Source organism: Chelonia mydas, chromosome 13, assembly GCF_015237465.2.
Source record: "Chelonia mydas isolate rCheMyd1 chromosome 13, rCheMyd1.pri.v2, whole genome shotgun sequence".
NCBI lineage: Eukaryota > Metazoa > Chordata > Testudines > Cheloniidae > Chelonia > Chelonia mydas.
Genome location: NC_051253.2, coordinates 8,364,506 through 8,379,924, shown reverse-complemented (window position 1 = coordinate 8,379,924; position 15,419 = coordinate 8,364,506). Strand labels below are relative to the sequence as shown.

The 15,419-nt window shown below is 46.5% G+C and overlaps 2 protein-coding genes across 10 annotated transcripts in view; one reads left to right on the top strand and one right to left on the bottom strand.

Moving 5' to 3' along the window:
- The first annotated feature begins 10 nt into the window (after positions 1 to 10).
- Positions 11 to 10,076, top strand: ADRM1 (ADRM1 26S proteasome ubiquitin receptor). Of its 5 annotated transcripts, none has more exons than XM_037915655.2 (10): positions 11 to 151; positions 2,999 to 3,209; positions 3,473 to 3,589; positions 3,751 to 3,874; positions 4,283 to 4,369; positions 6,226 to 6,307; positions 7,307 to 7,542; positions 7,807 to 7,964; positions 8,950 to 9,052; positions 9,847 to 10,076. In XM_037915655.2, the coding sequence occupies exons 2-10, from the start codon at positions 3,000 to 3,002 to the stop codon at positions 9,951 to 9,953; spliced, it is 1,224 nt and encodes a 407-aa protein (XP_037771583.1). In that variant the 5' UTR covers positions 11 to 151; position 2,999; the 3' UTR covers positions 9,954 to 10,076. The 5 variants fall into 5 exon arrangements, with proteins under 5 accessions (XP_037771583.1, XP_037771584.1, XP_037771582.1 ...); XM_037915656.2 differs by having other exon boundaries at positions 63 to 151; positions 2,981 to 3,209; XM_037915654.2 differs by lacking the exon at positions 11 to 151 and adding an exon at positions 405 to 704.
- Positions 8,958 to 15,419, bottom strand: part of LAMA5 (laminin subunit alpha 5) — a 168,993-nt gene continuing 162,531 nt past the window's right edge. For 4 of the 5 annotated variants that reach the window (XM_043527389.1, XM_037915641.2, XM_037915640.2 and 1 more), the window contains exon 80: positions 8,958 to 14,396. In XM_043527389.1, the coding sequence (XP_043383324.1) occupies positions 14,236 to 14,396 (161 nt within the window). In that variant the 3' untranslated portion in view covers positions 8,958 to 14,235. The remainder of the gene's footprint in view (positions 14,397 to 15,419) is intronic. The other variant, XM_043527390.1, reaches the window with a different exon arrangement.

Below are 15,419 nucleotides of genomic sequence, written 5' to 3'. Positions count from 1 at the left end.
GGCCAATGGGAAGGGCATAAGAGCCCGTCGGGGTGCGTCGGCGAAGGCCGGCCCCAATGGCTGGCGGAGAGGGGGGCGGGCCGATGGGTTTCCTCTGGGGACAGGGAGCCGGAAGAGTTGTGTGTGTGAGGTGACTGAGAAAAGGCGGCAGGTAAGTGCGGGGACTCGGGGCTGGGCATGGGCCCCACGCCAGGGGGGTGGCTCGAGGGGCCGGGGCCGGGAGGCCCCGGGAGAAAGGGCCGCTGGGCGGCGGAAGCGCTCTGCTCCGTGGGAGGTGCCGCTGGGCCTGGCGCGCTCTCCGCCGGCTCCCGCCCCCAGCTGGGAGTCAGGCCCCGCGGCCTGCTGCGGGCCGCCCAGCCCGGGGACGGCCTGGGGGCCGCACAGCGAGCGCAGGCCTGGGGCTCCTCGGGAGCGACTCAGCCGCTCGCTGGCCTCGTCGCCGTCGCTCTGGGCTTCGCGCGCTGGCCGATGCGGTGGCGCTCGATGCCATTTGCGTGTCCAGCCGCCTGACTTCGTAACGGCGCAAATTAGATGCGCAACTCATGCCCTTAAGTTATGTCAGGTAGCGCTCCTGGTAATACCGGGCTCGCTTCCGCAGTAGCCGCGAAAGCGCCTTGCAAAGGAGGTCAGTATCACCCCTGTCTTACAGGTGGGGAAACTGAGGACCAGGGAGATGAAGGGACTTGCCCAAGGTCACCTACCAGGCGAGTGGCAGAGCTGGAAATAGGGCCAGATCTCCTGAGTCCCAGCCCAGTCTTCTGTCCACTAGCTAACGCTATCTTTCCTAAGTTTTCATCATTCAGTTCAAGCATTAGCATGTGAGATGAATTGGGGGTGCCTCATGCCTGAGTGGTGCTGTTTCAGGCTGTCTGGAGACTTGGGCAGGCTTCAGGCATGCTGTCACATGGTTCACGTGGAGTGAATTACGTAAAGTTTCTTTCCAAAGCTGTCCTGCATAGACACTGTCTCCTGAGTAAACATAGCTCAAGATCATTGCCCTATTTCCTGAATGCATATGCAGTGTATATAACAGGCAGCTGGGTCTAGTGCTGGGGTTGGCAACCTTTCAGAAGTGGTGTGCTGAGTCCTCATTTGTTCACTCTAATTTAAGGTTTTGCGTGCCAGTAATACATTTTAATGTTTTTAGAAGGTCTCTTTCTATAAGTTTACATACAACAATAGTTTAGTTATATATTATAAAGTAAGTAAGGTTTTTAAAATGTTTAAGAAGCTTCATTTAAAATTAGATTAAAATGCAGAGCCTCCTGTACCGGTGGCCAGGACCCCGGCAGTGTGAGTGCCACTGAAAATCCACTCATGCACTGCCTCTCGCACGTGTGCCATAGGTTGCCTACCCCGGTCCAGTGCATGTGACAGGGAGTTCTGCTTCTACTGATTACTTTGATATGCAACCTGAGGGCAGTGACGGAACTCTTGTGTATATGTGCCTCTGTAGAATGAAGATGGTTTCTTAGCTTACATGGATGATATGAGAATTAATTTTTGAACTACTTTGAAGATGTAAAGTTCTATGCAAATTTCTGTGCAAATGCTAACGACACTTAAACTTGGAACAAGCAGTGGAATGACTGATTCAAACAATGGCACCTGCTTCTCAGAAGCAAATGCAAAGTCATCTGCTTGCCAGTGTGACAAGGTTTATCACAGTCTAATCTTTTAACTTCTCTATGGGTATGTCTGCACTATGAAATTAGGTCGAATTTATAGAAGTCGGTTTTGTAGAAAGCGTTTTTATACAGTCGATTGTGTGTGTCCACAGTACCGAGGCAACCATCGACTTCCGGAGCGTTGCACTATGGGTAGCTATCCCACAGTTCCTGCAGTCTCTGCCGCCCATTTGAATTCTGGGTAGAAATCCCAGTGCCTGATGGGGCTAAAACATTGTCGCGGGTGGTTCTGCGTACGTATTGTCAGGCCCCCCTTCCCTCTCTCCCTCCCTCCGTGAAAGCAAGAGCAGACAATCATTTTGCGCCTTTTTTCTTGAGTTATCTGTGCAGATGCCATACCACGGCAAGCATGGAGCCTGCTCAGCTAACCATCACAGTATGTCTCCTGGGTGCTGGCAGACGCAGTACTGCATTGCTACACAGCAACAGTTTATTGCCTTTTGGCAGCAGACAGTGCAGTATGTCTGGTAGCTGTCGTCGACGTAGTCCAGGGTGCTCTTTTAACCGACCTTGATGAGGTCGGGGTGCCTGAGCAAACATGGGAGTGATTCAGCCAAGTCATTTCCCTTTTAAGTTTCGTTTCATGGCGATTCAGTCCTACCGGCAGTGCTCTGTCTTTTAATCTGCAGCCAGCAGAAGACGATGGCCAGCAGTCATACTGCAACGTCTTCTGCCGAGCACCCAGGAGATGACGATGGCTAGCGGTCGTACTGCACAGTCTGCTGCCAGCAAGATGTATAAAGATAGATGAAGTGGCTCAAAACAAGAAATAGACCAGATATGTTTTGTATTCATTTTCTCCTCCCTCCCTCCGTGAAATCAACGGCCTGCTAAACCCAGTTTTGAGTTCTATCCTTGAGGTTTTGAATTCTATCCTTGAGGGGGCCATTCTGTTTCTCGCAAAGCCACCCCCTTTGTAGATTTTAATTCCCAGTAAGCCAACCTTGTAAGCCATGTCGTCAGTATTTGAAAGAGAGGGTCAACTACAGTAGTACTCTGAAGCATATGGAATTGGTCTGGCCTATGTCATGCTTCTTAGAAGGAGTTTCAGGAAGAAGTCATTTTCATTTTGAGTATCTTAATGGATCAGTGCCAAGAGTAACGGAGTTGGGAAGGTTAGAGCCTCCTCCATGTAATTGCTAGGGCTTAGTTAGCACGTCAGCTCTTCGGCAGTGCATTGCAAATTCTAGAAACAGTGGACAACTTTTTCTTGTGGAGTTCTTCGTTGGGGTTCTAATGAAATCTTGTAGAAGAGAGAAATAATGGGATATTTATATAGTCATATTTTCTAGTCCATTGTCTCTTTTCAGGATGTCTTCAGGTGCGTTGTTTCCAAGCCTGGTGCCAGGCTCCCGTGGCTCATCCAGCAAATATTTGGTGGAATTTCGGGCAGGAAAGATGTCTCTGAAAGGCAGTACTGTAACTCCAGATAAACGAAAAGGCCTTGTTTACATCCAGCAAACTGATGATTCCCTCATTCACTTTTGTTGGAAGGACAGGACTTCTGGAAATGTTGAAGATGTGAGTATAACTTCATTATTTCAATCTTAAGAATTTTGTAATGGCTCTTTTGTACTCTGCATTGTGAACCACAGTGAAAGAGTTTTTAAGAAGAGATTTGAATAAGACAAGTGGTGTCTTTACAAAAATAGGCTTTGGAAGTACATGCCTGGTGTAAGGGGCAACATGGAAGAAGGCATAGAGAGTTGTTTTTGTGAGGAGTAGTCAAAGAAGTATCCAAGTGTTTCTTAATTTTTTTTATCCCCCTCTCTTTTTTTTTCCAGGACTTGATTATCTTTCCTGATGACTGTGAATTTAAGAGGGTACCTCAGTGCACTACTGGTCGTGTGTATGTGCTGAAGTTCAAGGCAGGATCAAAGCGACTTTTCTTCTGGATGCAGGTTTGTGACAAGTAAATGATAACATTTAGAACTCCATTGTTTCAAGACGTGTGCGAGGAATAATCAAGGAGGAGATGGACGGGGGTCTACACTTTAAAGAATTATCCAACTTCTAATCTGTTTTGAAGATGCATGGAGGCTTAAGAACAACTCTCTTACAGGAACCGAAGACTGATAAAGATGAGGAGCACTGTCGTAAAGTGAATGAGTATCTCAACAATCCTCCAATACCTGGTGCTTTGGGTGGGAGTGGAAGTGGCGGCCATGAGCTCTCAGCATTAGGAGGTATAGTCTATTCTCTACTCCTTCTCAGTTTGAGAGGTTTTTTTATACATACTTTGCAGTTTTCTAGGAACCAGATCCCTGCTTATTTTGGAGAGTGACCTGGGGAGAAGGATTATACTAGAAATGTAGACTCTCTTAGCAAAATAAATTGTGTTGCTATAATAGGAAGGAGCAGGCTAAAAAATGAGTCTGTGAGAAGAAACTCCTCTTTGTTGTATCTGTTAGGTTTTCTGATGTCCTCCCTTTTTCTAAAGCTAAGCTACTTTACTATTTTAAGATGCCAAAAAAAACCCAAAAACCACTTGAAACAGTTTTTCCTTGCAGCATATGTCAATTCATCTCCTGCTGCTTGAGCCAGAGTGTTATGAAAATTGTGAATGTTGTTTTTCAGAATGTTTTTCTTTTTAGGTGAGGGTGGCTTGCAAAGTCTTCTTGGAAATATGAGCCATAACCAGCTCATGCAGCTGATCGGACCAACGGGCTTAGGAGGACTTGGTAAAGTGCTTTCATATCTTTATGCCACAATGGTGTGTTTCCTTCTGGGTTAAAATTTACCTTACGTTGATTTATTTTCTTATTGATTTGAATGACATTTCCTTCATGTGAGAAGGCAGTCCCTTTCTCAAAGACAAAACAATAAATAGATGGGGAAACAAAACTGGAAACAAGGAATGTAGCAAGCGGAGTGATCGGTAGTTCAGCTTGGCATATGTTGGTTGTGTGTAGGTTTTCCTCCACAAATTTAGTGGTGGTAATTTTGCATTGAGCTATATTCCAGGATTGAAGGAGCAGGAGGATGGCTAATGAGTGGAAGACCTGTCTAACCTCTTAGGAGGGAGTTGGAGGAGAGCATTCTCCTTTCTTCTGAGGGCAGTAGTTGATTTCTGAGATTCCAGATTTCTTCATCTCCTCAAAAAATTGACAATGATATGTATCTCACTGGCTTTTTTATTTAGCCGTAGGGCATCTTGAGATTATTCAAGGTGCACATTCCCTTAGTGTCCTGGCCTGGGTGTACCAGTTAACTTACTGCTCAGTGAAACAAGGCGCTTCCTTCTGTGGGTGCTGATCATGCTGTCTCTGCACTGGTCTTGGGCCTTTGCAAGTACTAGGAGTGACAGACCTTGGATGGCATGTCTCAGATCCTGAAGGGGTGTGTCCTTTTACTGCTGCTCATACATGAGCTTCCCAGCAGGGACTGCTGCAATATAGTAAAAAGTGACACTTGCCTTGTAGTTTACCTCTCCTGCTCCTACTGTGGAAGTGGTATGATCAGGGAGCAGTGGAGGTAATGTGCTATTGGGGGATGTGGCATGATCCACTACCGCTGGGGGAACTCTGCAGAAAAGAGGGAACAGAAGAACAGAGAAACAAGTGGCTGGTTACTTGCTCATTCCTCTCCTATGTTCTCCCCCTGTAGTTTCAGTCCATTGTGCACAGGCTGATGGGGCATTCTAGCTGCAAACTCAAGAGGGCAGAATTAGTTTCCAAAAGACTGCACAAGAGAATGCAGATGGTCATGTGGACAGGCATACAGCAATTAGACTTGGAATAAGAAGCAGCTGCAAGGGGAATATGTACTAAATGGAGCAAGTGGTTATCACATGGTTCAGGAGAAGAATCACAAGGAGAAATCACTGAACATTCTTAAACCACCCTCTAGTTCTGTGTGGCAGCAGGAACAAGCTAGCTTAGAGAAGCTATGACTAGGAACAGGGTGGAGGATTCTTTGATTGTAAATTCTTGTGTACAAGACAGTTACCTCATCATTTTCTTGGCCTTTTGCCATGCATTAATGCCTTGCTGTGTTTTCTGCTGGAAGCAGTGGACCATCCTACTTGATTTTGCTCTGGCTGTAGAGCGTTTGACCACAGAGCTGTCTGTCTAGTGCTGCATGCCTGCACTAGAGTTGAAACTGAAGGGAATGCAGGGCTATCGGGGGACACACACCCATTTTCTTGGATGAGACGGTTTTGCTGTGTGAGGGGCTTTTGTTTGTATTATACAAACCAAGGCCGCTTCATCCTTTGATATAGCTAGGAGTTGAGCAGTTTTTAATAAGCACAAGCATCTTTTGGACAGGAATTATTCTAATGGGGGTTTAAAATTATAAAATGAAAAATACCTGCATTTTCATAAAGAGGAATGGCCTTGTTTTCTTCCACCTCCTCTTCTCCCCGCATTATTTTAGGAAATAAAGCTTGCAGGTGTAAAAATGACCTCTCTTCTAGACAGCAAAAAGAATGCTGCCTGTAAGTGCAGTTGAGTCAAACCTGAATAGCTATATCTTTTATAAAGGGAATGAACACACAATAGTTTCTAAACAGATGTCTTTCCATCATTTGTGGAAGGTGGGCTTGGTGCACTGACAGGGCCTGGCCTGGCTAGCTTACTGGGAAGTGGGGGACCCCCGACCAGCAGCTCATCGTCAAGGTAAGATGTAAATACACCCACTTTTGTAGTTCTTAGTGTGATTGCTCCATTGAACTATGAGGAACTGGGGTCTAGTGCTGTGGTTTTCAAACTTTTTTTTCCTGTGACCCAGTTGAAGAAAATTATTGATTCCTGTGACCTAACGGAGGTGGGGATGAGGGCTTTGGGGTGTGGGAGGGGCTCAGGGCTGGGGCAGAGGGTTGGGGTGAGGGCTGTGGGATGGGGCTGGGAATGAGGGGTTCAGGGTGTGGGAGGGGGCTCTGGGCTGGGGCAAGGGGGTGGGTGCAGGAAGCGGTCAGGGCTCTTGGTTGGCGGTGCAGGCTCTGGGGTGGAGCCAGGGATGAGGGATTTGGGGTGCAGGGAGGGGGCTCCAGGTTTGGGGTGGGGCTCAGGGCTGGGGCAGTGGATTGGGGCATGGGGTTGAGGCGCAGGCTTACCTCGGGCAGCTCCTGGTCCGCGGCACACCGGGGCTGCTAAGGCAGGCTTCCTGCCTGTCCTGGCACTGCGGACTGCACTGCGCCCTGGAAACAGCCAGCAGCAGGTGCGGCTTCTAGGTGGAGGCATGCATTTGGCTCGGCGTGGCTCTTGCCCACAGGCACCACCACCCCCCCCCCCCCCCCCCCCCCCCGCTTGGCAGTGTGGAGCCTGTGGTTGGTGCAGGCCTACCCCACCACCACCTAGGAGCTGGACCTGCTGCTGGCCACTGCTTCCGGGGCGGACTAGCCTGCCTTTCCCGTCGGCTGTGCTGCCCGGCTCTTTTAATGGCCTGGTCGGTGGTGCTGACCAGAGCTGCCGCAACCCAGTCCTGGGTCGTGACCTGTGGTTTGAAAGCCACTGGTCTAGTGAATAGAACAGAACGGTAGGAATCAGGACTCTTCCTTGCCTCTTAAAATGGGGGTAATATATGCTCAAGGGGTGCCAAAGTTGGTTGAAAGCTGCTTATAAAAGTGCAAAGTAACTGCTTCTGCAGTGAGTTAATTATATTTATTACACTTCTAGTTCTCGCAGCCAATCAGCTGCTGTAACCCCATCTTCCACTACTTCCTCTACACGTGTAACACCAGCCCCGTCTGCTCCTGCGGCTGCATCTGCATCTGCAACTAGTCCCAGCCCTGCACCAAGTTCAGGCAATGGAACCAGCACAGCAACAAGCCCAACTCAACCCATTCAGCTGAGTGACCTTCAGAACATTTTAGCTACTATGAATGTGCCAGCTGGAGCAGGAGGACAGCAAGGTAACAGTACTCTGACCAGACAGCTGTTAGATACCAGATGTGCCTTAAACCTATTTTACTGTCCTGTATAATTTCAAATCTGTTTGGAAGCCTTTCTGTTGAGCCCTAACCTACTTAGATAAATGATGTACTTGTGACTGCCCCAAAAAGTGCCCTGAAATCAGTGGTGTCACATCTCAGTATTCACTCCAACCACTAGTGGCTCTAGTTAAAGTAAACCAGTTTGCTTTGTGTTCAGTCTAACAAAGCTTTGTTCTATCCTAGTTGACTTGGCCAGTGTGCTGACTCCTGAGATCATGGCTCCCATTCTGGCAAATGCTGAAGTTCAAGAGCGGTTGCTGCCTTATCTTCCATCTGGGGAATCACTGCCGCAGACAGCAGAAGAGATTCAGAACACTCTGACATCTCCCCAGTTTCAGCAGGTAGATGTCACAATTTGACAACACATTCTTCCACTGACCTAGCGCTGTCTACACTGGGTGATTAGTCCAGTTTAATTGTGGCACTCAAGGGTGTGGATTTTTCACACTGCTGAGCAGCATAGCTTGGTTGACCTATCTTTTCAGTGTGGACCAGTCCTAAGAAACTACTTCAATTCACTGTGCTTCATGCAACTAACAAATACCGGGCATCTGTTGGTTTTTTATGGAAGTGTTAAAATCAAATTTCTCTTTAGACATACTATATTTTTTTCTGTGTATAAAATAGCTACACACGTGCCCCAAGTCTGTTTGTCTCTGTGCTTTCCACCGTTGATGGACTCAGTAAATGCCAAGAGCTCACTTTTCCATGGCAGTGACTTAGTCCCACATATGGTCTAAAGACCCCTCACTTCCTTGATCTGGGCTTCCCCCTTCTCTTTGTAATGAAGTCTCTCAGAAAGGATAGTATTCATGACTGAATCTCAGGATCTCCCTTCATAGGAGGGCTGGTAGGCAACCTCCTTAAAGCTAGCAGATGTCCAGTCACTTAAACTTCAAGTTGGCAGGAAAGAGAGATTTTCTTACTGCACTTTTCCTCGTTGGGCATGTCTGAAGACAAAGTTGTACCAGTTTAGATTTAGAGCAGTTTAGTTTGCACTATTTAAATTGATTGAAAAGAGTCAGTGCATACAGTCTGTGGTTTACATTAACACCGTGTGCACGCAGACCAGGCCTTAAGGAGAGATGTGCAGTACACCAAGAACCAGGGGCCTGAGGAGTGACTCTTTAAAACCTGCTGCACAGCAGGTGTTACTTTGATTTTAGTGAGGTCTGCTCTCCCAATAGATCGGATGCGGTCAGCATATTCTATTACATAGAACTCGATGTCAAAACCAAGGTGAAGAGTAATTTATTCAAAGTGGCCACTCAGTATTGCAGAAACAAAATGCAAGTTTTATTTGGTATTGTTGACTCTGTTTCACAGGCATTGAGCATGTTCAGTGCTGCTTTAGCTTCAGGACAACTTGGTCCACTAATGAGTCAGTTTGGCTTACCAGCTGAGGCAGTAGATGCAGCAAATAAAGGTGGTAAGTTTTTTTTTTTGTTTTTTTTTTCTCTTAAAAGAGCATGGATTTACATCACTGTTGCCCTGTAACTGACTGACTGCAGTGTCTGAATCTGTTATAGCAACAGATGCTGGGTAATGTTTTCAAAAATCACTTAAGTGCTTAAACTCATTGAAAGTCAAGGGGATTAAGAGCTTTTGGGCTCTTTAGACATTTTATTTACTAAGTACATTTTTTCCAAAACTCCTCTCCATAACACACAGTCTAAATGTTGTTTGCTCAGTCTCTCCTGAGGTTTCTATTAATCTAAGATTGCACAGTATTGATGCCTAAGTAGCTTTGAGGCTGCTTTCTTGATTTAGAGGCTAGAGTCTGAGAGAGTACTGGAGTTATGCACAATACCCAAATGCAGCAGAGCTCACAGTGACAGTTGGGACTTAAAAATATTTTTCCTGTTGCAGTCACTCAGCTGCTAATGCTTTTCTAGTGGGAATATTTAATTGAAGGCATGGCTGCAATAATCAGTAACTCTTAGGTCCTCCCACTGTCAGAGGCACCGTTATCCACTCTGCTAAGCCTGGAAATGTTGGTATGGTAAATCCGTTATGACCAGTGTGTGTATATGTACGGTATCAATTTAGTAAAGTTCCACTGATTGTCAAAATCTGCTTGTATGTTTAGGTAACATTATTCAAACTTTCAACCCTGTTTCCTCTGCTAAATGATGTCTATTTTAACTTCAGTCTAATTTATGATCATGTATCTTGTTCTTGGTGCAAAGCTAACCTAACTAATACATTTCTTTTACTTTTCAGATGTAGAAGCATTTGCTAAAGCAATGCAGAACAATGTCAAGTCAGACCAAAAGGAGGGAGAATCAAAGGAAAAGAAAGATGAAGAGGAAGATATGAGTTTAGATTAAATTATCTGCTCTCCCTTATGAATAGTCCTAAGACATTAATTTAAGCAACTTCAGTAGGATTACTAGCTAACTTCATATTATCCTTACACTAAATCTACAAATAAAGGATTTTTATCTGCCAAATCACTTTGTGGTCATGGAGTCATAGAGCCTTAAGTAATTAGGCTAGCCTGTTTGCCAGTGAGTCAGCTGACTATGTGCTTTTGACTCTTCATTCAAAGACAGTAGTAAATTGGTATCACTTAAAAGCAAAGAGCTCATCTAATCTTCTGGATTGGAATAGGGCTGGGGGGGATCTTCAAAGGCACCAAATGATACCCACGTTTGCCTTCGAAAAATTCCCCTGTATGTTTAAAAAAAAAAAAAAAAAAAAAAGCAGACAACTCATGGTTACAGCATGTATGTCCAAAATTACAGCACCTGGCAGGAGCCATGGTTCTCTGATTCCCAGGCCTGAAGGGAGCATTGTGATCATCTTGTCTGACGGCTTGCATTGCACAGGCCAGAGAACATCCCCAAAATTCTTAGAGCAGAGCTTTTAGGGGAGAAAATCGAATCTCGATTAAAAAGTGATCATGTCCTGTAGTAAATTACCATTCAACTTACGAGCCTGAATTTGTCTAGCTCCGTGTTATACCCTTCTCTGCTAGGCTGAAGAGCCCATTATTAAATATTTGTTCCCCATGTAAGTACTTGAAATCACCCCTTAACCTTTGCTTAATTAAGCTAAATAGAGTGAGCTCCTTCAGCCTATTCAGCAATTATTTTAATCCTTAAATTGGGGAGGGTTGTGAGAAGAGCTAGGAGAATTATTTATTTACATCCTTCAAGTACTGTGCTCAGTTCTGGTGCTCATATTTCTGCCAAATATAGAGGTAACATAACCTCTGTATTCCTAGTTGAGATTTCCTGTTTCTGCAGCACAGTGGGAGCCTGTTTATCCACCATGCCCCACCATCTGTTTCTCAGGATGACTGCTTTCTAGGAGAGAGTGTCTCGGTGTGGCCTATATTCTTTGTACCCATTACTGATTCAGAGCAACTGGATTGCTTGGTAACTTGTTCTCTTCATTATAGATCACACAAAAATTGGGGGATTGATAGTTTATCAATGACCTAGAAGAAAACAAAGATGTCAAATAGCTGTGGGATATTTGGCTGCTGCTTCCTACAGCCCCCATCGGCAGCTGCAATTGGGCAAACCTGTGGCTGCTACAGGTAAATAAACCATCCCAGCCAGCCAGCAGATTTCCCTGATGGGCTGTGTGCCAAAGGTTGCTGATCTGTTTTAGCAACTAAAGAGTCTTCCTAGGAGCTAACTTGATTCAGGGTCCAAGTTGGGGACTGCCACCTCAAGTGTCGCACAAATGCCACAGCACAGCAGTCACCTACTTCTAGGTTAGTGAGACCAACAGGATTGTTTCATCTGCTGACTAATCCCTTCAAAAGAATCCAGCTGCTGCTTAAATCTCATCTTCCTCTTCAAACAGAGTAGATAACAAACTTTTATTTGACTCAAAAATATGTACCAGTGATTTACAAAGACCATCTTTAATACTACAGTTTAAAAATGGGTCATAATTATATTTGTTGAAAGATAATAAAGACATGTTAAAAGCCCATTTTACAATATTTACCCATCATAAAAAATCATAGATATAAGTTATAAATCCATTTCAGAAACAAGATTTTGTCCCCATGTGACTAGATATATACACACAAATATATATGACGTATATAAGTGAACTATAGGTGGAGTGGGGAAAAATGGTTTTGTTTTTAAATGAAAGCTGCACTACAGTGGACATTAGAAATAAAGATGCCACAGGTGAGAAGCGTCAGAGGGCAAAGTAACAAATACAGCAAAGCTTGGCAGGGTTATGATCAATCTTTTTTTCTGAAATAAACACAATGTTGTCATACAACAGGTCTTCACTGGGGGACAGGGTTAAAAGTTTCTAGGAATATCATATCCCTGGGGCTTCCCTCCTTCCCCAAAATCAGAGATTCTCAAATCTGACATCTTCCTTTCAACTAGCGTGAGGTGGGTTTTCCTCCTGAAATCCCAGGCAGCACTCAGAATGCTGCAGCAAGCTAAATGCACAGAGATGTTTTGCTATAGAGGCAATGTGCATATCCCAGCGGGAGAGATTAGGTGCATGCACACGTTGTGGCCAGAGATTTTTTTTCCCTCAGTGGTATCTGTTGGGCAGGCTCTAGCTCCCTCTGAGCTCCTCCTTGCTGGCTAATGCCCAGAGGGGCAGGAAGAGGTGTTGTGGAATGGGCATGAACACCACTTCTTTCATAACCTATTGTTTGCTGGGACTCTTTAGATCGACTTGTTAACCTTGGAAGGGCTCACGGTTGTGTTTTCACTTGGCCAATCCACATGATTCAGAACAACCTGCCAACAGCCTCTAACTGTAAGAAGCATTGATTGGTCAGGCAGTGGTGGATGGCTTCAGGCCTTTCTGTCTCTTGGGCTCAGAAAAATGTCCTATAGCCTCTATTGTCTGCTCAAGTATTTAATTCACTGTAAAACAAGCTAGCATCACAATCTACTCATGTACCTTTTTGTAAGGTCCTTAGCTGTCAAGCTCTGCAGGATCTGTGGTACCAGCCAAATCATAGCATTCAGCCTCACTGCATTTCCTACCAAACACACAGAGCCCTTCTCAGCTGCATGGCCAAAGCCTATCCGCTGCTCCCTTCCACCCCAGTCTGTCTGTCTACAGGCCTGCTCCTTCCTCAGACTGAGTTCTCTCTGTTCTTCTAAAAGGCACAAGCGTGCATTAAAGCATCAGCTCACCCCTTAGCTGCTTCACAGCCTGACAGGGTAGGGCTAATTAATTATAGCACAGGGGGGACTGACCCCCCCCCCATCTCACCTTAAAGGACAATTGCTTTACATTTGTGAATAACACTGCCAAAATACCTACATGATGGAGAGACAGCTTGTACTTGCAAAGATGAACCAACCCCTAAGCAGAATTCCTAACTTAGTTGTAGAATGTCAAGCAATTAGATTCAAACAAGTCAATCCAAAGCAAACCCAGAAATTGTTGAACTCTGTAGGAAAACAGGGGGAGTACCGAAAATGTATTTATTTTGTCTCTTCTGATGGTATGCCTAGGCGCAATCTTAGCACTACAAGACCTTAACCCCCCTTAGATCCCCATATGTTCATGTTAGGCTTACCCTCTGGATCCTGTGAAGACCACAGGGGCTGCACCACTATTGACCCCTCACAAGGGAGCAGATGAAGAGGAGCAGGGTAGGGTTTGGCTGGGGGCAAGTGAGGAGTTTTCAGAGTTGCACACAGAAGACTTGAACCTGCAAGGTGCTGTGTGCCCTCCACGCCGACTGAAGGCAAAGGGATTTGATAGTGATCAGTACTTTGCAGGATCACGTCCAGAGCCAGAGAGAGTGGAAGTAGCTCACTGTTTCCTCCTCCCCTGGCCGTGTGCATACAAATCTTGATTCTCTTCTTAAACTTTGGGACACCATAAGATTCTCTTCCTCGAATGAGAAGACTGTTTTGCCTTTGATCCAGGAGTTTTATAATGCTCTGTGACTACAGGTTGAACACCTGTCAGCTTTAGCTTGTTCATACTTATCTCTAAAGAAATCTTTGTATTGTTCATTATCTGTTTGAAGTTGGCAACACACACTGGTGTACTTCCAGTTCTCAGGGGTGTTTTCTTGAAGCATATCCCAATGGCCTTACTCCAGTGAAGAGACAGTAGTAACAGCATGCCCAACTACTATGCTGAGAGCCAGGTTTAGCAAAGGCTGTTCTTACTCCTCTGACAAGAGAGTTTGTAACTTAAACTCTCCAGCCCACCCCCACAGCAGGGAAGCCCTATAAGCCTCAGGTGACGTGAACAGAGGTGGGGGTTTGGGTGTGATGTACAGCTGCTGTGCACTCTACTCATTCTCCTTCTACACTGCTGTTCTAAGCAGCAAGAGCCATGGTTCATAGACAACAGGGGTTTGTCTCTAACACTTACGTGCTGGAGATGGGGTTTACGGAGGGCTGCATCCTTAGAGGCACAAATAATCAAAACCAATCGAAGATAAAAAGATGACAACAGAGAGAGTGGGGAGCTGCAGGCTTGGCCCCTCTCTGGGTTTGGACCTCCATGGCTTCACCGTAGTTTCTGGAGCTCATGTGTCTCTGGCAGCTGTTAGTCAAGGCTACAAGAGAGCGCAGGCTCAGTGTCTAGTCCCAGCAAGGCACCTGGCGGATAGTGCAGCTTTTCATACTTCAGGCTTTACGCTATTTAAATCACGGGGCAACCCGTAAGGCCAACTGAGCCCCCAACAGTCCCAGCTTGTGGCAGGTCAACGGGGTTCCGGTTTATCACCAGATTCCTTATGCAGCCGACGTAATGGGGAAGAGGAGTCAGCAGGGACGGCAAAACATCCCCCAGCCTGGCAGTTCCTGCAGAGAGGCACAAAGGGGCTGGTTAGCAAGGGAAGCGCTGTCACCAAGAGGAGGGAAGGGCTCTAGGCTCAGTCACTGGCAAGTAGCAACTTGAAACAGACTCGCTCCCGGCTCAACACACAGAAGTGGGTGGTATCTCCTCTGAGATGAGATGCCAACGAGCGAGCCTGGTTTGGCTCTGTAATGGGGGGAGGTACAGTTTGCTCTCTCTGGGGTGGGGGTGGGGAGGAATAGAGACTGGGTCTTCAAGATCAGCTTCTCCGAGCTGCAATGCCATGCAGTGCACTGCAGAAAGGGGGCAGGAGCTGTGGGACGCAGGCCCAATTCAGCCTGAACACAAACCTTGGCCAGCAAAGAACTTAAAGCAAACCAACCCCACAGCAAGATGGAATAAGTAACAAGCGTCCGGGCCCAGATTCGTGCCTGCTGATGTGAGTGGCATCGCCCTGCTTCTGTGCAGGTTGCTGGGCCTGGAAAGGGACTTTGTGGAAGGCCTGAAGGGTAGAGTCTAGTCAGAGGACGTGCTGGATCAATGCACGCCCCTGTCACCTGAGGCAGGACCCTGAAGGTGAGGGGGAAGCTGTGCTGCCCCACCCCTTCCCTGAAGGAAACCTTCACTGCCAGAGGCTGCTGGCACAGTCTAACTGGCTTCTATTGGGATGGAGCCTAAAAGGAATTGGGTCCAATTAACCACAGCTGTCAACAGGGGCTATTCCCCAGACTCCAACAGAAAGTCCCCTCCCAGGAAGTTCTCAGCAACAAGAGCAGTGCCTAATTGCAACCCAATGCTCCTGGGGGGATTCTGCGGGACTGTGCGCCCACAGGAAACAGCCCCCCGCAGATTTCCTGTGTTTCCCCGCAGAAGACGGCAGTGAAGCAAAGGGAAGCCGGGTGGGGTGGAGGGGGATGGACAGCGGGGGGAGGGGTGAACATGGGCACAGGTTTTGGGGGGGATTGCCCCGCTCCAAACAGAGGCAAGGCCTTGGGGGGGCACACACGGGGTTACATGCCACTGCTCCC

What these genes read in the sequence shown, in the direction of transcription:
- ADRM1 (XM_037915654.2), top strand. Translation starts at nt 556, where the DNA reads ATGTCAGGTAGCGCTCCTGGTAATACCGGGCTCGCTTCCGCAGTAGCC. An exon ending in ACCAGCAGCTCATCGTCAAG is followed by an intron (nt 6,308 to 7,306) that starts GTAAGATGTAAA and finishes TTACACTTCTAG; the next exon opens with TTCTCGCAGCCAATCAGCTG. An exon ending in CATCTCCCCAGTTTCAGCAG is followed by an intron (nt 7,965 to 8,949) that starts GTAGATGTCACA and finishes TCTGTTTCACAG; the next exon opens with GCATTGAGCATGTTCAGTGC.